The following is a 21,603-nucleotide window of genomic DNA, read 5'->3' as shown; positions in this document are numbered from 1 at the left end:
GTTCATTCTGCTAGCTTTGTGCAGTGCTTTAAAATATTGTCAAATGTTGGTGGGAGCATAAGAAAAAGTGTGCAGTTTGTCACCCAGCAAGACTGAATGATGGTGACATTTCCTGTATCCTCAGGCCTGTAGTTTTTGTTTTCTTCTGGCAGTCTCAGAGTCATCAGCCTGTTTATCATTTCTGCACACCACAGCAGCCCGAAGTGGAAACACTTTGCACCAAAAAAAAATATGGGCAATGTAAATGTTGGCAGGCACAGGAATGAGGAAAAAACAACTTCTGTGTGTGTGACAGCCACATGAGCTGTGCTGTTTCTTTTTCCTGTAGACACTAAATGGCTCTCTGGGGACCACAGTCACACATTTTTACCAGACTTTTATGGCCAAAGGGATAGATACCCTTTGTGTGTGCATATGTGCGTATGCCTATTGTTTCATTGTTGTACGTGGCTTTAGTTGAAGCATGTGATTTTTCACTTGACTTGAAAAGGGCATTTATAGCTGATTTGTGAAAGGATTTTCAAATAAGGCGTGTTGTCTTAAATCACATGCTGTCCACCCACTGTCTCTTGTTTTCTCACTTATTCTCTTTCTTTACAGTAAGATTTTCTGTCAGAGAAGTTAAGTCAAAGACATCAATGAGTAAAAGGAAATTCTATTGAAAGTCAAGCTGATTTCTCTGTTAAAGCAGTTTTAACACTAAGTCAGTAACACACCAGTAGAGTTTTTACATGACAGGAAGTAACAATAATAGAAAAGCTAAACACAAGTATAAGATTAGATGAGGTTTGGTATAAATTATGTCATGTATGGCAGTTTTACTTGTTATTTGTGTAAGATTTTTATTACAAATTACGCAGGAGGCTTCTTAGCCGGGAATATCCTTGTGTGGTTCAGTGTGATTGTGTGTAGCCACAAGCTGAATGATCAAGTATCACACTTTGTGTTTCCAGCTACCAGAGGAACAACGTAAATTACTCCCTGAGGAAGAAACATAACCGCAGATTATCTGTTCGTTAATTCCCACAAGATGTCACTATTGCTCCAAGTGATTAATTTTAGCCTTCTTGGGGGGGTCTTCAATAAAATTGGGACAGTTCTGGTCAAATACAGTGAGCAATGTGTGAGAAACACGGTTTTAAGTAAAAGTTCCATCCAATAAATGATGAGTCTGTTAATTTTGCACTGTACACGTTTTCCTTGTCTAACAATATATGGGTGTTCCTCCTTTCCTGGGACAACACAGATATAACTCAAGTGGACGGTTAATTAAAAAGAGTTAGGTCAGCACTGAAAAAACTAATATTTGGGGTTGATTGTGTTATAGGTACAGTGTGCACTCTTAATACCTCATATTAATGGACTGGGAAAAAAAGAATATAACTACTGTAATATTCACATCTCACAGGCTGAACTCTTATACAAGCTCAAAAAACATAAAAGTCAGTTATTCAACTTATTTATAAAACATATAGTTCATCTTCATTTTATTTGTTATATCACAGTTAAAACTAATCAATTTCTTGATCAACTAGATAGTTAATCAGGAAATAGACAAAACACAGTGTGTTTGAACGTTTTTCAGGAAACTACTTTTTTAAAATGTATTTTTTAACCACATTTACGATTTGCTCATTTTTTTAAAAATGTAAACAAATGTTTAATTTATCCAGTGTTTCATTTGCATAAAAATGTGGATGGAATAACAAGTTTTCTTCCAGCTCTAAACTCATCATTACACATCTCTTAACAATAATTTAGTTCAGCTTAAAAAAAAATCTGCGTAACTCGAACTAAAACGTATTGCCCTCTCAGTTCAGAGGAAATATGTGATGCAATCACAGAAACCCCCACCAGCTCCATCTCTGAATTTATCAATGAGGGAAAAAAGTCACTGAGTGAAAAAGGTCGGGGTTTGTCTCATGACTTTGGGGGGATGGGAGTGGTAGTCGGGGTTCAGTGAGTACACAGTAAAAACAATAATAATGTTAATACGAAATATAATTAAAATGATTAAAATTCAAGAGAAAATATAGGGGATTTAAAAATTATTATTATTATTATTATTATTATGAGTCTTACTTACCATCGAATTATTGCATCATTCACTATTTTGCCATATATGGATATTGGTGCCTAAAAGTAGATCATGTGAACAGGTTTGGCAATTCTGGTAATACCGCCACGGTTAGAATACATGTAGAGCGTTTGCTCCAGTGTTTACATTAAGGTCAGCTGCTCCTGTTGGTGCCCCTCTGATAGAGCCGAGCTGCGATTGGCCACGTTGCTGTCAATCATCGCTGTTTACCAAACGTTGCGAGGTGGAATTTCCCAGGTTACAGCATAGACTCAGTAGACCACTTCCGCAATACATGTCTGGGCAGACGAGAGGCCACTGCGAGCTGAAAGGTACCGAGCAAAAAAAGCCACCTCTTTGTTGTTTTGGCTTGGCGTTTATCTCCGCGTTTCCAGCGATTTACCGAATCGATTACAGTCTCTGTAGAGGAAAAATAAGGGGAGTTTAGCACCTTCGTTTCCCGCACAGTCATCTAGTGTTAGCTAGCCGACAGCTAACGAGGATGTTGCTAGCAATTTGCATGACAACAGCGAAAACTAATATTAGCTTTCTTCAGCCAATCAAGGTAGCTGTCATTTGCTAGATTGTGGTGTATTTGAGCCTGGTCTCCTGGATAGATGTGTGTTACTTGGATTAGCATTACATTTTGTTTTGTTTTGTTATTTTTTTGCTCTGCTTTTGTTCCCTTTTTCCCAGGATAAGAACGTTGTAGTTGTCATAATATGCTATCACCATAGCTAACACATTTTTGCCATATGTCCGACTCTGTCAGGGTTCATAGTACAGCATTTGTCCTCTCAAAGTCGTCGGAGGATTTTTATTTTCCGTCCAACGTTTCGCTCATAGTCTACAGTCGTCCTGTTAGAAATGATAACTTAGAAACAGGTCGTTAGTGTCACGCTGTATAGTATAAAACAAAAAGCGGGTGGTATTAATGTCATTTGAGCATATTTGCTTTTACTTTCGAGCTCCTGTTATAAAACTTTATCTTATGTTCAAGTGTTCAACTTTGAGAGAGAGTACGAGCGTATTTGGTGATCTTGTGGTGTACCTGTTATACTTTCAAATCACCTATGTCACTGACACAATTTTAAGTCGGAACTTAAATATAACCTCACAATGTAAAAATTGCCAAGATTTCTTTTTCCAGTTGTTTACTTTTTCAGCCTGTTAGAAAACTCTTTGTTTTCTGTAAAGGTCAGCTACTCCTGACTTCTTCTGTGTGTTCTTGTGTCTCCTGCTGCGTAGCTTCTGATATTTTTGTTAAGTTAAAAATACCAGTTTGTGTCTTCTTTCCACAGTTCAGAGGACGATGTGTAGGAAGTGAGCAACTGCAATGGAGGGGAAAGGACCGTACCGCATCTATGATCCGGGTGGGAGTGAGGTCAAGGCCAGGGATGAGGCTGGAGGAGGGAGCAGCTATCGGCAGCTGCTGGAGGAGAACAGCATGCTGAGAGAACGGATGAAGGGACTTAAGAGCTTAGGTATGTTTCTAAAGACTAGTTATCTCAAGTTGAAGTTAAGGCCGTGTGCGTCTGTTTGTGTGTCAGTCCTTTTCAACTCCTGGGGGTGTGGTGATCCTTTACCAGAGGCTTGGAAGTTTGAGAGTTCTGTGCAGTATCTAGGATTGCACTCCTCTGGACAGCGACGTCTGACATTGTGCCTGGAATCTGCTGGAGCCATTCTTCCAATCTTGGGGTTACAGCTCCTAATGCTCCTGTTACCACACTGCTCCAGTTTTTCTTTCAGCCACTGGTACTTTTTTGTTTTCTTGTGAACTCGCTTTCAGATTGTGCTCTCCACTGGGATTACCATGTCTATCACTGCTGCATTGTGATAGACGAGGCTTTTTCTGCTCTTTGTCATCCACCACTATGGTTAGCAGCCACACAACTGTCTAGAACTTGAAGTCCCGTAGGACCTTAGGCTTGTTGTTCTCACCCATCCTTGGCTGTATCTCCCATCAAGAAGTGTGGCTTTTTATTCCATATGTAGCACAGATGTTCCTGTACACTATCCCAGCCTCTTGATTGTGTCGACAATGCACTACATAGTCTCCGGGGCTCCTTTGCACAGCCTTCAACGTGGGTCCTTGGACCCAGTGCTGTTATTTCCAGTGCTCTTCTGATCTACATGTGTCCTATATTGACTCATGTGGCCACTCAGCCTAGTTCATGAGACCCTGAGTTGATCTTCCATGTTAAGCAGGTAATTGGCTGGCTTGTAGTTTGATGGTGTTGTACCCTTGTGGGGGATCCTTCATGCTCAGATTGTTCTGGCCTTTGTTATCCAGTGCGGAGGAGTACCTGCTGTTAGCAGTCCCTTTTATTTGTGCTGCCAGGTGTCCATGGTGTGTTAGCTTCTTCATCTATCATCTTCAATTATTTTAGGTCTTGGTGCTGTCTAGCTCTTCATTCTTGAGGCTCGTTGCTGGATGTCTGCCTTTGTGATCTTGATTGGCACTTTTTCTGTGAGGTTGGTGCTCATAGATCCACCAGCCACTTGGCTTTGGTGTTGTCGTTTCTTCCTCCCAGGTGTTCTTCCATTATTTCTCCAGCCTACTTGGACTAAAAGTAGATCAATATTTTTATTATTGTGGCAGTGACATATATAAGCTCATTGGTTTTAGTGCTATTGGTAGTCGGGAGAGCTAGAGGTAGAGCTGTGTTCACACCTACAAGTATCTCCTGTGATGGGATTTTGTCAGTGAGTGAGGGGAGTTGTGTCCTTTGTTTCGAGTCTACCTTTAATTTGGTCACGATCTTCATCCTCAGCTCAGTAAGATGGAACATCTACTTCAGTTAGACTGCTCTTTTCGGCTCATTATGTCCGTAATACCACTGGATTTCCAACTTCGATGGTGGCTTTCTTTTACTGATGTTAGAGCGCCGAGTTACCATGTGCTTCTTGGTCACAGTGGAAGCTCATAAAGTTTTTTCCAAAATTTTCTACACAGAAAGTTGAGATTGTTCAGCTTGAATTCTGTAGCAGCAGAAAGTTGAAAAGACATTTTAAATAACACATTTGTCATTTAAAACAAATTTGACATAGGCACAAAGACAACATGTGATGTTGTAGCATCATATCCTAAAGTGTCATTCAGCAATTATGGTGAAATGTAGTGAAACCTGAAAATCTGCTTTGGTCATCCAGTTAAAAACTCACATGCTAACAACGTGAATGGCTCAGTGACTAACTAAACGAGTCCTTACTTTCTCACAGAGTTTCTGTCACACGTTGTTTGTTGTTGTGCTGATATTTTTAGTGACAACAGGGTTTGCCAGTAGAAACAAAGCAAGATTAAGTGAAGGTGTTACTAGATAGAGACGAGCTCTCTCCAATACCTGCAGGTGATTTGCTGGAAGAGTCTCAGTCAGAGGCGTCGAGGCTTCGACAGCGAGTGGAGGAACTTGTGAGAGACAACGAAGCCCTGAAATCGTCCAGCTTCGCAGCCAGTTTGTGTATGGGAGGGCCCATTCAAACTGAGACACAAAGTAGGTTTCACATACTTAAAGGCAACGAAGAAGACTTTTCTTCACATTTTTGGATTATTACACAGTGTGGCCAGCATTTGGCTGATTGTTACCATTAATATTCATTTGGTGTATTTCAGGTAATAAACCCTGTTTACATACCACAGCTGAGCAGAAGGAGGAGCAATCGAGCTGTTTAGGAAAGACTCTTCAGCCAGAGAAGCCCAATGTAAATAATTTGTTTCTGCTTTCTGTTCAGGTAGAAATGACCCTGTTATTATTTTAAGACTAGATGTAGGCATTATCAGGGCCTAAAACATAACGTCCGACTGGAGAATGTTCACTTCGTCGTTGTTTTTTGGGATCATGTTCGAGTTGTGTGTGTGTGTATATTTTTTTTTTATAGGATGCCATTTCAGAGTTTGAGGTGGTGAATATGGAGGGAAAGACTTCAGAGGCATTGACAGTACGTACCAGATGAATAGCTCAAATCTATTTGAATCATATGGTTATTTTTAGCATTTATTCTTTACCCTTTAAAAGGATATTATTTTGTATAGGTTTCGGTTTAGTGAGGTTAAATTTAATCATTCCTCTTTATAGCCATTTCCTCAATATTGGACATACATCCTTGGTGTGTTGACTCACCAAAAAACTCAATACTGGTAGCTCCAGCCTGAGTCAGTCAGGGGAAAGTCCAGGATTGTCACTGACTAGAATTACACCGCTGATTCATTCACATACTAAATCCCAGGGGATGTGTTAACAGGACACGAGGCCAGTGTTGAGGTGAACATGTTAAAACCTATGCTAGTGGCCAGCCTGTCACATATTCTAACAAATTTAGCCAACCTTGCTATCTAAAATATATGTTGGCGAAAGTAGAAAAGCTAATTGTAGTCTGTGGAGAGTAAAAATAAACCCAACAGGACCAACTAGTTTGCCTTTCATACAAATCGGCTGCTCCCTTTCATAGAGAACGATGACTCTTACAGAATGGTGTTTTAAATAATTGAGATGTAATTGAGAACACGCTCACTGAGTCAGCTTGAGAAGAACAGGTGACTGACTGGTTACTTGTGTGGGTATCTTCAGGCCGGGTCAGCAGTAGGAGTAATTCCCCTCCTTCCTCAGGAGAACATCGAGCTAGCAAGCCAGCTGAAGAGGCTTGAGAGCTCATTCAGCATATTTGCTGAGGAGTCCAACCCAAACCAGCTGTTAGCGCACCTTGGCCGCATGGCTGTGGAGTTTCATCATCTTTCTTCGAAAGTCCAAAAGAATGAACAGAGGACCTCCCTCCTACAGGTATTGCGCACAACTACTGTGTCATAAAACTAAAAAAATGTGACAAATCACCACAGTGCTTATTATAAATAGTGATTTATAAGTGTTGTAATAGTGCAAGAGCATACCAAGTGTATATACAATGATCAGTCATGTTAAAGAAAAATATAAAATCTGAATTTTGTTATAGCAACTCGAAACTATCACGCTAAATACTACTGCTACGGCACGCTCGGCATAACTTGATGACTTTAAAAGCTTTTTTGTGTGAGATTTGACGGGTCGCGAGAGTAAAACTACAGATGCAATAATACTTCGTTCGGACGGATGTGGTTTCAGAACTTGAAGAGTAATTTAAGTGTGTTTTGTGGTAGAACAAGTATTCTGGAGACTCAATAACTTTAAAAAAAATAAAATGAAGCTGCACGTAGTTGGTGCTCTGTGTAGAACCTCTAAAACATTCAATAAAATATTTTTAAAGTCTCACTACTTTCACTACATGGAACATTAATTTTTCCTCAAAACCCTGTGGGCAACAAAAGTGTTATTTAATGGGATGAAAATAGGAAACTAAAGCTTGATTTATCAGATAAAACAGATGGCATTTCCTTATCTGTTAGATTATTACACGTGACTTGCATTCCGACGTAATTTAAAACTCAACATAAGTTTATCTTTGTGCCACTGGGTTGATGGCATTTCTGGATATATGATTGAGTACAGATAATAAGAAAATGTCAGAACGGTGTTTAATATTGTCCTCTCTTGGCTTTATAGACTCTCTGCGAGCAGCTCAGACAAGAGAACAATGAGCTTCGAAAGAAAATGGAAGAGGATCATCATATCAGGAATCGAGACTTGGAACAGCTGAGGTAATGTTTCTCCTTTTGATGTGACTGTGCTACAAATAAAACAATACTATCGCTCTGACATCTTGTTCTCTTTTCTTCTGATCTGTTTTTTAACTTTTTTTTTGTGGGACTGTTTTGCTTCTTATAGTTTGATTTTATGTCGAGTCAAATTCTCATTACTGTTAATAAAATATTTATCGCCTAATCTTTACTTTGCCCTTGATGTTAACAATTCAGCGCGCTTTCACTTCTGAAGGGGATTACTCCAGGGCTTTCTGGTGTTGTAGGTTCTTCCCAGAAGGCCTCCAGTAGCTGGAGCATGATGACGGCCATGTCTTAGAATGAGACCTAGTTCTCAAACACTATCATTTTCATTTTCATGCCGGTGTAGACAGGAAAATCAGAAACTTAAGGAGTTGGTCACAGGAGCGGCAGCAGCGGCAGCAGCATCTGCGTTGCCACCTGACGCTGAAACTCCAGAGGCCAAAGAGGAGCCGGTGAAGGAGGAATCTGCGGCTGTCCGACCCAAAATGGAGGCCACCACACCGCAGAAGGTAGTTTCAGTTTAATTAAAATTGATTTATTTAAATTTGTATACATACATTATTTGCTGTAGCTTCATATTTAAAACATTTCTATGAAGTTTTTTTTTTTACCTAAACCAGTTTTTAATCTGTGTTCTTTTTAAAGACCTTTAATTAAATTATTCTCAATACAGTAATCTTGTGACTGAGAATTTCCCACTCGTGACCTCTTACAACGTGCGTAATGTAGTAATGTTGTGGATTTAGGAATATTTTATGTTCCCCCAACCCCCCAGAGTGGAAAAGCTGCAGAGAAAACCCCAACTAAACCTTGTGATGTCGAGGTGTATGAAAAGAAGATCAAGCTTTTGGAGAAGCAGAGAAAGGATGTGAGTCTTGCTTGCTTACTTTCTTACTTACTGCTCATCCTCTTTTGCCATAGGGGAAAGTCTGTGTATTTTGTTTCCTACATGTTCAGTGGTGTTTGTTTCGCTTTCTGGCTTCTTACAGGTGCTGGAGGTGAACAAGCAGTGGGACATTCAGTGGAACGCCATGAAGTCACAGTTTGAGCAGAAGGTACAGTAATGACTTTACAGCTGCTGTGACGGGTGTGGGAAGGCGTTACGGTGCTCTTGACTGCTTAAAAGAATTTTAAATTTTTTTAGATTTCTTTTCTTATTTTCAATTTCAGGCCTTTTTTTTTTTTTTTCTTTTAACATTTTCAAAATATTGAATCACCTGCATCAGTTAGCTCTGTTTGGTCCAATTTAGTTCAAAGAGATGTTAAATGCTCTGTTGGACTTAAAGTAAATCACTTGTACCCAGTATGAGTGATTTAACAAGTGTCAGTACAAGTGAGATACCAGTCACAAATTTCATTGGGTGTCTCTCCATAACACCACACTCAGTGATCTGTGTGTAAAATGGATTACATGCTATGAAAAGCTGAAACTTAACTAAAGAGTTCCACTGTATTCATTTCAGCATATAAAGAAACTAAGGTTGGTTACCTGTGGGGTTCAAATATTGTCTTAATTACTTATTTTATGAATTAAAGTTGCTTCTGGTGTCTGTAGCAACATTTTTTCCAAGTGATGGTTGAAGTTAGTTTCAAGTGTTTTGCCAAACTAAGAAAAAATATTACTGATCACTGAGCATCGTGACATTAATTAGGTAAAATATCGTGATTTAACAGAAAAACAAGCAAAAAAAACCTATGATGGGTGAAGTGACAGATGGAAAGCATTTTATAATTTGAAAAAAACTTTAACAAACAGGACTTTGAAGTTTGTGTTTATGACTTGACAGAGAAGCAGCTGTGTATGTGTCTAGTTCTTTCTTTTCTTTTTTTTTCTTTTTTTTTTTTTTTAAATGTGCTTGTCCAGTGGAAAAGGTGCAATCTTGCAATAGCTTGCGATCTGAACATGCTTACCACAAGGCCTGTCACACTTCAGTAAGAATTCCCCTTACCTCTCCGGTACCCGCTGACTTCCTGCTGTGGTGCAGTCAGAGGGCAGCAGAGACACACAGACGTACACACTCTCACACTGACACTCACACACCTATGTTGTGCACACCCACAATTATGTATAAACCTACATTCACACTTCGTTCAGACAGGGACACCGTGCAGCTTTGGGTTATAACCACAGAACCCTAGATATATCCATTTGCGTCACTCGGTTCGTTCATATGTTACACAAAAACAGCAGTGCGTGTTTGCGAATTTGATGGCTTAGTTGTCTATTTAGATAACATTTCTGAAGCTAATACCGGAGGGTTATTACTTAATCGGTTTTATTTATTATTAGGCACTTTATGGAAATTTATAAAAAAAAAATGGATCTTTAACAGCGTGATCATTTCCTAAACTAAAAGATTGCCACTTTTCCTCAGATCACAGACCTCAGACAACGGCTAGCCGAGTCACAGAAAACTGTGCTTGAGCTGGAGGCTGAGCGGGAGCAGAGGCAACGTGACTATGACAAGAAGCTGCTGCTGGCCAAGTCCAAGATTGAAAATGTCCAGGTGAGAATACAGATGTGAAAAAGGCCAGGTGAAACTGGTCTAAACGAAAGCAGGGCACAGAGTGACTGTGGAAAAGGTGTTTTTAAAGCCATGGGGTGTGTGCGCGTTCGTTCCAGGGGGAGAAGGAGTGTTTAAACACTGAGACGGCCGAGCTGAAGCAGAAGATCCGCTACTTGCAGGATCAGCTGGTGCCCCTCAGCAAACAGAGAGAGTACCAAGAGAAGGAGATCCAACGCCTCAACCGAGTGAGTGTGGAAGAGATGCAAAAAGAGTAATCGGGCGCAGGGACGTTTCTGTCAGGGTAACATTGATTTGTCTTATTCAGGCTTTAGAAGAAGCCTTAAACCTACACTCACCTTCATCCTCCCAACAACCTCCTGGCCAGGGCAACTTTGCAGATGCGGCCAACAACTTTAAGAAACAGGAGCTGCTCACTCAAATTGCTGTACTTAAAGAACAGGTCAGATAAACAGAACATTTACACACACTCCTGCAGTTACGTGTGGATTTCCCTTCAGCTGCTTTTTCTTTCTTTGCACTTCAGGTAAAAATCTTTGAGGAGGACTTCAGAAAAGAAAGGAGCGACAGGGAGCGAATGAATGAAGAGAAAGAGGACTTGAGGCGGCAAGTTGAAAGACTTCAGGGTCAGATTACTAATTTGACCAATCAGGTAAGATCGTGCTCATGTAACATATATTTTTTCCCCCTGTATATAATGTGACCAGGAAAGCTTTAGCTTTTGTATCATTTTTCTGCTAGTGGCTATTCTAGCTGACCTGCCCTAATATGAGGTGCTTTATTTTTCTTGTTGTGTACTTGTTGGTGTGGCGCAGCTTCATCAGGCGCAGAACGAGTGTCAGAGAGAGCGTACAGAGAGATGTAAGCTGGAGAGACTGCAGATGCAGCATCACAAACAGGTACTGCTAGTGTTACATATACACTGAAATGGTGGATTAAAGGGCGCTGTCACACTGAGTAGGTGAAATATTTGTTCAGTGTGGCTCCTGAAAAGAAAGTGCCAATAGGCTTGCAGGCTAGTGCCCCCTAGTGACAGAATGGTGGAAGACTAGATTGACTTGACTGTAGTAGGTTCATGCCGAACGAATCACAAGAGCCTCACTGCAGCTAGCTTGTTTCGGTCAGTGCATTTGGGAGCAGCGAGGTGAACACTGGCACGCCTCAGTGGGAGGCAGAACCGCAGCAGGGTTGAAGGTCAGCAGCGTCCCGTGCCACAACAGGGCCGCTGCATTCGCTGAGAGTAGCCACAAAGCACTGATTGGGGATCACATGTGTACTTGTGATCCCTCGTAGGGGCAGCAGCAGGAAAGACGTACCTCAGACCCCACGTCAGACTCAGTGAACGGCCCGCTGAGCCCTCCCTACTGTGGTCCCTTTGTGCAGGTGGGACCGCAGGGCCTTGAAGGTTGGCCCATACACTTCCCTCCCCGGATGCCCAATGCAGCAGGTGCCGCAGCCGCCGCAGCACCACCCCCTGTACGAGACTTCCAACCCGTTACCCCGGTAAGGGCGCTCTAAAGCCCCTCTGTCTTTGTCTCTGGAGTGACTCTGGTTCACTGAAGAAACAAGGCTTTCTTTTTTTTTTCTTTTCAATTTCTCTCTTACCTCTACTTCCCTTACTTGCTGGGGGCAGCACGCTTACATTCAATAACCAATATTAGGTTATGGCAAAGACTTAAGGGCTGCTGATTGCAACGAGTAAGAATAGAAATTTTAACAGAATTGTTCTGTTTTTGTTTTTGTTTTGTTTTTTAAATCAGGGTTTTCCTTGGCAGTTGTCATTCAATCAACCTGAGAGGGGGTTGAGAGGGGCCAGAGCAGTAGGAGAAAGTTCACGACCACCACCAGAGAATGCAGGTAAGATACAACCAGTCATATGTAATTTATTTCTATTGCACAATACATGATGGTGTGTATTCAAACAGATGTACTCTTAAAATGTAGTGGAAAAACAATGAGCCAAATTTTGTCATTAGTTATGCTTAAAGTTCTTCAGCTCAGAGGTGTAAACTATAGTGGGGTAAGGCTTATTTATGTTCATATGTTACTTTGGTGTCCGTAGATCAGTCAGCGGCGGCAGCAGCAGCAGCAGCAGCGACAGGAGCACCTGGAACAGGATTTGGAAAAAGGGAGCGACAGAACATTGACCCTGGAAAGCACTAAAGCATCACCGTACCCACTTAAAAGGAGCCTGGGTAGTAGCATGAAATCAGTTTGTTTTTGAGTTGACAAGGTGTGATTTGATCTATAATTTTCCTACTGAACTGTAGATATCCTATTGTAATGTTGTTTATACTTGCGTTTTATAAGGCTATTTGTGACGCTATTCTGAATATACACATGAAATATTGTTTAATTTTTTTTTTTTTTTTTTTTTTTTTTTTTAAATCGGCAACTTTAAGTCATTTGTTAAATAGGTTGGAATAATTAACATAGATTTTTTTTGTTTTGTTTTCCAGACAATATACCTATGTGATTGTCTATCTGCAAGTATGTAACAAGTAGTTTGTTACTTGTAGGGTCACAGGAAGCCATTCCCCAGTAAGACTAAGACTACATATACTCATTCCAGCCATGAATGATTATATAGGTACACTGAATCATAGAGCTTACAATGTGAATGTTAATTGATTTGAGGGTTTTCAATACCATCGATGTTATAGAACTGTCCCCTAACTGTGTAACTGTTCAAAAGTTGTTGTTGAAATACAAAAATTTTGGGAAATGAATTTTGATGGTATCATGCCAAAAAAAAAAACAAAACAAAAAAAAAAAACATGATTGTGATTACTGATAATTTATTTATAACCTGCTGTTTTGATAGTTGCATTGACTAAGTGTAAATCATTGTCTTTAGTAATGCTGTTCTTTCTATGTTGTTAGTGTAATCCCAATATATTGTAGCTATTGACATTGTATGTTTGTATCAGACACAATACGCAGTACATACAATTTTTTTTTTTTTTTTTTTTGGTAATTTCTCCCCCATGATGATGGACCTAATCTCATTAAACACTTCGACTTGATTTGACCACTCATTCCGATATTTATGCTCATCTCACTGCATCCTGTACCACTGCACACAGCATATCCCCAACACAGTACCAAGAGATTACAGCAGCCGCGTCCTCATATACCTGTTATGTCACATAACCTCGCTGAGTTGTACTTAGCAGTACAAAATATCCAAATTCAGCTCAAGGAGCAGAATGAGGACGATTTTCATCAGAATTCGTAGGCCGTGGTTAAACACCCAGTTACAGCAGTACAGCCACCCCAGAGGATAAAACCCTCTGTCGGGATGTCTCGACTTTTTGTTTCCATCCACTTCAACAACCAGCAACCCACACCTTGCCGACTGACCTGTGAACTGCTCTAACGCAGTCAAAGTCGCAATAACAGATAGCGGATCCACACCTCCAGGTCACACTATTAGGAAAAAGTTAAATCTGATCTCCAAATCAACAAGCCTTGCCTGTTTAAACTGAATGCCAGTTACGATTACTTAGTATAGTGTATTTTGACTAGTCAGATGAAGGGCTTCAAAAAAAAAAGAAAAAAAAGGTTTGAAATGGCTTACTTTTATCTAGCAAGATATCAACAGGGAACAAAATCAGGATGGGCTAGAGCTGAGATATTAACAGAATTGCACTTTGAAAGGTATGCTGTAATTTATGGCAGATGTATTTTCCTGGTTTTTAGCCTTTTCTTTTTTTCTCTTTTTTTTTTTTTGCTGTAGGAAAAAAGCACATGTGAGACTTTTTGTATTTGACTGGCTTAATAAATCTATTCTAAATGTCTCAGTATCTTACCGTGTCTTGTTCCACAGAGTACATCGTTTTTACCTTTCTGTGACACAACACTCATGTTTGTTTCTCAAAAAACTGCACAACACCGTGTTATTCTTGATGATTTATTGAAAGTAATTAACATTTAGACAGTAATGGTTAACAAGTCCTGAGATGGGAAGATGACATGGTGCTGTGGGATTGCAGGGCAGCCTGAATGCACTGAAAGGCTGGCCTAAACCCCAGATTCCAAAGAGGCACCACAGAGTTCCTGTTTTCAAGCCTCCTCTTCATTCAACATGCCATCTTCACGGTACAAGAAACTGTAACATTACTCGTTTTCAGGCTACCTTAGTTTTAATCATTTGCATCTGATTACACTTAATTCATTAGACAGACAACACTAAATGATCGATCACATCTAATTAAAGACATCCCTTGTGTATTGTTCGAGCAGGTATCTCCGGATGTCAGCTCGCACCACAGAAACTTTGGTGGTCGGTTGCCACCTCATCACTGGCTTCCCATCCATTCCCACCAGAAACTTCTCAAAGTTCCACTTGATGTCACTAATCTTAAGAGGCTCCCAGAACAACCGGCCGTACATGGGACCAAAGTCTTCTCCGACAGCGGGGCAAGAGCTCTGCGTGGCACAAAGAACTTTTAAGTAAGACTCAGAACAACACCGCTCAGGGCCATATGTTTTCTCTGCCTTTATAAATGCTCATGAAGGCATGAATTATATCTAGTGCATCCAGTCTGTTTCAAATACAGTGGGGCAAGTAATTATTTGATCCCCTGCTGAATTTCTAAGTTTACTCTCTTCCAAACAAATGAACAGTCTCTAATTTGGTTTCATTTTAATAATGAAATGAATTAATGCATGTCATTGAATGAAATAAGTATTTGATTTCCAATAAAAACCAAGTTACCAAGCGGCAGCCAAGAAACCTAAAGGATTTGTTTCTGTAAAGCGGAGTGGCCCAAAATCCCTCCTGAGATGAGCCAGTGACCAACTACAAGAAACAGCTTACCATGGCAAACAAGGTTCCTTAACCAAGTAGTAAGTCGTGGTTTACTTATGGATAAAATACTTATCCGCTCAATGATATGCAAATCAATGTACAGCTTTTATTTAATGTGTTTTTTTCTGGATTTGTTGGTTGATATTCTGTCTTTCTCCATTAAAATGAAAATGCTAAAATTAGAAAGCTTATGAATTCAGCAGGGTATCAAATAATTATTTTCCCCACAGAATATAACTAAACACATGTAAAGAGTCTAAGCATTGAGAGCAGACAGTAGCATTCATAATATACTTGGAAAAAAATAGTTTAATAACATGTAATATACAAAATTTAAATGTAAGTTTCAACTTACAAAGACTCAACTGAATTTCACACACAGTTTCTTACCTTAAGGAAAGTATAAACCTCTTGCTCATTTTTCCCATTCACATCACCTTTCTCAAACAGCAGGAAGTTTGGAACGAATCCATTGCCAGGCCTAACGTATCTGGAATCCAGAAAAAGGACATCCTATCAGTGGACATGCCCCTGAGTACTTTACTGCTTGGCAGCTGCCCTAGATTCCCTACAAGCCGAGTAAAGCCACATAGTGTATTGCAAAGGCTTTGCTATGGATCTGTGATGACTGATGCAATCTGAGACATACGTTCTGGGTGTGCTGCAGAGACTCTCGAACAGAAACTGCCAAAAGATGCTTTCATGCTTTAATGAAGTTTTGTTGATTGACAGAGGATTTACCGTTATTGCACATTCCTGTCTACATGCTGCTTTAAAGCTTCTCACCTTACAGCACATATATACGGCCTTGCGATAAGCGTGTGACTCAATACTAGGGAATTTAATGTTATCACATCAAAATCCTATCGAGTTCTCTGGAAAACCATGACCTTCATCGACCCTAATTCATTCATGAGTATTTTTTAAACAGTGTTTTCTATGGGGCAGACTTGAAGTGCAGTGAAAGACAAAGATTTCTCACTTTAAACCTGGCAGGATTTCATGCCTTTGCCCTGGTTCCTGTTTTCCAAACTGGTTGCAGGGGAAGCCAAGAATAGTTAACCCAAGTGGGTTCATTTCCTCATACAGTGCATTCAGTTCTGATGAAAGAAGAGAAAAGAGTTCAGGTGGAGAAACCTTTTCCCCCCACCTCTTTAGTTCTTTTTTAACTGCAGCACAAAACAACGCTGCCTGTGCCATCTCTTACCCACATACTGACTGGTGAGTCCTCAGTATGTAGCCACGTTGACAAAGAGGACAGCCTTGCCTGCATAGTCACTGAAGTTCACAGTCTGACTACCATTTAGAGTTTTTGCTCTGTATTTGTAAATGGTGCCTTCCACGGATGAGTTGCATTGCTGCAGATACAGACAAAAGGTCGAAGCAGTTATGGTTGCTTTAACTTGCTAACAGCTTATACAGTTAAGGTGAGCAAGAACACAGAGAGTCTGAACATGAATTGCTTCAAGAAGAACACAATGTACTCTCAGACTTCCAAACAGCACACAATATATATTGAAACACAAAAACCTGAAGCTGGACTTAACGTGGACATAACCTCTCACCTCACACAAATGTTTATGAGGGGTGTGTTTAACCTTTTGTTCAGTCACCCTTTAAATGATCTGCCACAGTGAGTGACTGAAAAATGACAATGTTTCATTTGCGTTCTTGTGGTAAATGTTTTTTCACCTAATGACCAATATAGCAAACAATCACAGGCAATCAGCCAATAAGTAGAAGCATAATGAGTGGCAAATATTTGCAGGTACAGAACTTGCCATTAGTAAGGAAGATATTTATTAGTCTTATGTGATGGTACTGGCCATCTTCGGGATCGGGCGTCTCACTTGGACAAAACAACACATAGGAAAATCTCATTATCAGCTACTTTTTCGTCCCCGTCAAGGTCAAATAAACAATCACCACGAGAGTCTGACCATCCACTACAGATGTCAGGAGTTTGTTTGCCCAAATTGATCCTGAAGCTTTAACCAAATAAGCAGCATCAGGGACAGCTGCAATACTTCCCCTTCTTCCCCCTCCATACCTGCGTTGTTGTGTGGGCAACAGAGCTCCTTACAGTAAACATAAAGCTCTGTGTCAACAGGAGAACTCTGCTGACAAACAGTTAAAGGGACTTTAGCTGTCAAATTACCCTCACCCAGCCAGAAATCTTTACGTGAAATTACCAATGCAGCAGATGTGACTCTATATAAAATGGGTATCACAATATTCAAAAACATGAACGCAGAGGGCCATTACAGTTCCAAATGGCTCTGTTTTAAGCTATTCGCTTTTGTTGATGCACTTTATCTTGTCATTATGGCTGATGATTGCCAGATGCTTCCTTAGACGGTCATTTTTCACAATAAATCAGCACAGCTTGGAAAAAGGATGCAATCATGCTTAGAAATTCACCAACAAAAGAAGCCCAGAGTAACAGGTGTTTATGTTTCTATTCAAAGGCTTGCTGTCCAGCATAAGCTTGAATAAGCAGTAATAAGCAGAAGTTATTGAAAGAGATGTGTGTTGAGCACAGATAGTGAGCAATTGGGGAAGTTATTGTCGCTCAAACTTCCTCATAATTTAACGCAAATAATTTGATCTTTGACAAAGAACATTCTGGAAAACACGGACACAGGGCCAAACAAACAACTGCAAGAGTAAAATAGACCTATGCTGTGGAAGACTGTTTTTCCATGAAAATCAAGCAACACTCACCTGATAACCTACAACGTAAACAGGTGAGCCGGGTAGCAGCAGACCGAGCAGCAGTAGCGGTAACACGGCCCACATCGTGCAGTCCTTCCCCCAGACGCGGTGACTGCTCTCTGTGGATGTCTGTCTTCTCGATAAATGAACTGGCTGAGGTGTCGTCATCTGTTGACGTGCACCGATTGTGAGCGCGGATGAACGTGTCAGTAGTCTCCAGGTCAGAAAAATACCTATTCGTTCTTAGCGCTAATGTTGTGGGCAGAACAATGCTTGCGATTTGGTAATCAGTGGTATGGTGGCCTATATATGCCAAACAAATAATAAACAATTACAAATTACAAATTACAATTCATACCGTGTACATTATAACATGCCATAATAGACCCATTTCTGTAATATACTCACATATCTATATTATTGCTAATATATATTGTAATATATCTATATCACTAAAGCACTTCTGGATGGATGCAAACTGCATTTCGTTGCCCTGTACCTGTGCATGTGCAATGACAATAAAGTTGAATTCTATTCTATTCTATTCTATTCTAAAAAACAAACAAACAGGAAATTCTTATTTTATTCGTCTAACCAAGATTTAACCCACAAACAAGACAGGGAACACGTTACATATATACAAAGAAAAAAATAATAGTAGATGTACGTTTATGTGTGTGATGTTGTCAAAGTTATCGGGGATTTTAGACACCTTGAAACCGCTGCAAAAGTTAAAGAAGAAGTACAATCCTGATCAAAAGTTTAAGACCACTTGAAAAAAGGCAAAAAATCATATTTTGCATGGCTGGATCTTAAGGTTCCAAGTAGAGCTTCAGCTTTAGATCATGATATATTAATAAGAAAACTGGAACGTTAATGTGTCAGAGGGTTAGTTTTAAATTGGGTCCGGAGTTATTTAAGTGACAGGAAGCAGTTTGTGAAATTAAATGGTGGTTGCTTGTGGTGTACCCCAAGGGTCAGTTTTGGGCCCAAAATTCTTCAACTTATAGATTAATGACATTTGTAAAGTGTCCAAAGTATTAAAAATGGTTCTCTTTGCTGACGATACTAACATATTTTGCTCTGGTGATGATATGCAGAATTTATTGGATGACATGACTAATGAAATAAGTAAAGTGAAGTTCTGGCTTCATAAAAACAAATTATCGTTAAATTTGAATAAAGCTAAAATTATGTAATTTGGAAATAGTACAAATACAAATGCTAAGATTCAAATAAATGGTGTTGATATTGAAAGAGTAAGTGAAAATACATTTCTGGGGGTAATAATAGATGAAAAACTTAACTGGAGAGCTCACATAATATGTATTCATTCCAAAGTATCACAAAGCATTGCAATATTAAACGATGCAAAGCAGGTATTAGACAGGACATCACTTCATATTCTCTACTGTTCACTGGTTTCACCATACTTAAGCTATTGTGCAGAGGTCTGGGGCAATAACTATAAAACCACATTACATTCACTTTTTACTCTTCAAAAAAAAGCAATTCGAATCATCCACAATGCAGGTTATAGTGAACATACAAACTCACTATTTTTGCAGGATGAAATATTAAAAATTGCTGATCTAGTGAAATTCCAAACAGCACAAATTCTATTCAAAGCAAAAAATACAGAACTACCAGGTAATATTCAGAGTATGTTTTTTTTTGAAAGAAGTAAGTTCTAATTTATGGAGGACCACAAACAATTTAAGGGTTTTTTGTAACTTCAAAACAGGGAAGGTATGTACTACAAGAAAAAGCATTTGTGTTTCTGTGCATAGAGTGAAACTGTGGAACAGTTTGAATATATAACAAATATAAAACAGTTAAAAAAGAGTTATAAAGACATGATCTTCTTGAACTATAAAGAAAGGGAAATTAAGTGAATGTCTCTATTTACAAAATTTCATGATGTGATATTATAGTATATAGTATATCAGAAATCTGTTCACTTTTTATTACAGATTATATAAGTAAGGAAGCTGACTAAATATTGACTGATAACTTATGGCAAAGGGGTGGGATTAAATAAGTGTGTACTTCTTCCCACTCCCTTTTGACATGTAAATGAATCCGAACAGAGGCACTATTGAAATGTACTGACTTTATTTTGTATAGTATTTTTTTCTCTAATTTTCTTTACTAAATGTACCTGTATATTGTTTACATGTTCGAAATAAATTCACAAACAAACAAACCCTGCTTATGCAGTTCAACAACCTGGCCACGTTCAAAAAGGGAATGTTTTTTTGCCTTTGCAATCAGAACGTCATGACGGTGTGACTACCTGACAGAAAATGACAATGAATCCACAGTTTTGCACAGATTTAGATTTCTTCTTGTTGCATGTTGAAGCTCTACTTGGAACCTTGTTAAGTTCCACAGAAGACAACTAAAGTGGATGATGACAGAATTATTTCCATGGTTAAGAAAACCAACTTTACAGTGTTTATCCAAGTGAAGAACACTGGGAGAGCTAAGACTATCTACACTCTACAATCAAGAGACACCTTCATGAATCTCTAACTTACTATTCAGACAGAGAGCATGAGGTTCTGTGTGCATGGCCTTGGATTTGTGTGTGTTTGACTGTTGGATTACTATTAAACAGAACACACTGGAATTAAGCAACAGGGGGCACATTACACTGAACAAATCAGGATCTTTCTGCTTGACTTATCAAGCCAGTTATGCAAGATTAGTTTACCCTAACCGAGGACCTCTCTTGTAATGTGTTGTTTTTCTTCTGTTTGGAGGATTAAATAATCATGTCTCGTGAATCTGAGATTGAAAAAATAAATACATGTAGAACTCAGTGTGTATTGAATACAAACCAGCTGAGCTGCACATCAATATTGAGTTGTACTTTCAAATCTGCCACAGCACCGACATGGCAGCAGCTTTAGACACTATAAACTCAGCACTAACCTGTTGTGTTTATAGTAGTTTATAGTGTCAAATCTCACCTATTAACAGAGATACTGCAGTGTGACATAGTTTCAAAAGTGCATATGTTACTATAACTGCTGCTATAACTGCAGTCAGTGTGCTTTGAATGAAACATTTATGCTAAAGTAAATGAATAAAAAGCTCCTGCGGTGTTACAAGTTGAACTTACCCGAATCTTCATGATTGCATGAGAGCTAAGCGGCCTACTGTTGGTTTATTTTATTCATGGATCATTTCTCTTCCTCTCTCCTCTCCGGGATCAGCTGTTGCCATGGTGAGCTGGTACTTGGCCATATGCCCTGTGGGTGGCTGACAGGAGTCTTTGCAAGCCTGTTCGAGTGTATCGCTCACTGTATTTTGTACACAGCGTTCGGCTCAGATCTGCAGGCCAGAATAAGTTGTTATGCAGCGGGGAAGCAAGAGGCACCAGAAGGGCCAAATATCCCATGAATTTCTCTGGTTAAGGAGAAATACTGAAATTTAATTGATTATGATCAGTTGCAAGGGGCTGTGAGGACATGAATAAGTGCACATACAAATACTTTTATACAGTATATATAAAATAAAATGCAGCTTTGTCAAAACTCCAGGTAACACAACAGAAACTTGGGTGCAGATTTCTGCCATATCTTCTTTGTGTCATCCTGAGATATTCTTGGACTTAATCATTACTGTTTAAGTAGAGCCAATTATAAGAAAAATGTGATTCTTTCTAATATTATGTGGGAATAAGGGAAAAAAATATTGTTTTTAAATCTTAAAGTTTAAAGCATAAAGATAAAGACCTACACTACTGTAGATGCTTTAGTATTGCATGGATCAGAATTTCACTGTTTTTTTCCGGGTTTGTTCACAATTCCAT

The 21,603-nt window shown here is 39.4% G+C and overlaps 2 protein-coding genes across 8 annotated transcripts; one reads left to right on the top strand and one right to left on the bottom strand.

Annotated features, from left to right (window-relative positions):
* Positions 1-2,253: 2,253 nt before the first annotated feature.
* Positions 2,254-13,289, top strand: tnip1 (TNFAIP3 interacting protein 1). Of its 6 annotated transcripts, none has more exons than XM_085421679.1 (18): positions 2,254-2,409; positions 3,379-3,561; positions 5,428-5,571; positions 5,691-5,779; positions 5,957-6,016; positions 6,685-6,855; positions 7,612-7,706; positions 8,077-8,239; positions 8,506-8,598; positions 8,720-8,785; positions 10,106-10,237; positions 10,354-10,482; positions 10,563-10,697; positions 10,782-10,907; positions 11,071-11,154; positions 11,549-11,758; positions 12,016-12,112; positions 12,318-13,289. In XM_085421679.1, exons 2-18 carry the CDS (start codon positions 3,414-3,416, stop codon positions 12,416-12,418), a joined length of 2,043 nt encoding a protein of 680 aa, XP_085277805.1. In that variant the 5' UTR covers positions 2,254-2,409; positions 3,379-3,413; the 3' UTR covers positions 12,419-13,289. The 6 variants fall into 6 exon arrangements, with proteins under 6 accessions (XP_085277805.1, XP_085277806.1, XP_085277804.1 ...); XM_085421680.1 differs by having other exon boundaries at positions 6,646-6,855; positions 11,639-11,758; XM_085421678.1 differs by having other exon boundaries at positions 6,646-6,855.
* An 873-nt stretch (positions 13,290-14,162) lies between these two features.
* gpx3 (glutathione peroxidase 3) lies at positions 14,163-21,197 on the bottom strand. 2 transcript variants are annotated; one of them, XM_085421705.1, is made up of 6 exons: positions 20,911-21,197; positions 17,793-17,951; positions 16,276-16,426; positions 16,051-16,168; positions 15,459-15,558; positions 14,163-14,686 (listed from the first exon to the last, which is right to left on the bottom strand). In XM_085421705.1, exons 1-6 carry the CDS (start codon positions 20,920-20,922, stop codon positions 14,465-14,467), a joined length of 762 nt encoding a protein of 253 aa, XP_085277831.1. In that variant the 5' UTR covers positions 20,923-21,197; the 3' UTR covers positions 14,163-14,464. The 2 variants fall into 2 exon arrangements, with proteins under 2 accessions (XP_085277831.1, XP_085277838.1); XM_085421712.1 differs by lacking the exon at positions 20,911-21,197 and having other exon boundaries at positions 16,276-16,464; positions 17,822-17,882.
* Between the last annotated feature and the right edge of the window lie 406 nt (positions 21,198-21,603).

The sequence above is a fragment of the Rhamphochromis longiceps genome, linkage group LG2, assembly GCF_057381845.1.
Source record: "Rhamphochromis longiceps isolate RC_006_pf linkage group LG2, R_longiceps_female_GT1.1, whole genome shotgun sequence".
In the NCBI taxonomy this organism is placed as follows: Eukaryota; Metazoa; Chordata; class Actinopteri; order Cichliformes; family Cichlidae; genus Rhamphochromis; species Rhamphochromis longiceps.
This window is presented reverse-complemented; position numbering and strand designations above follow the sequence as displayed.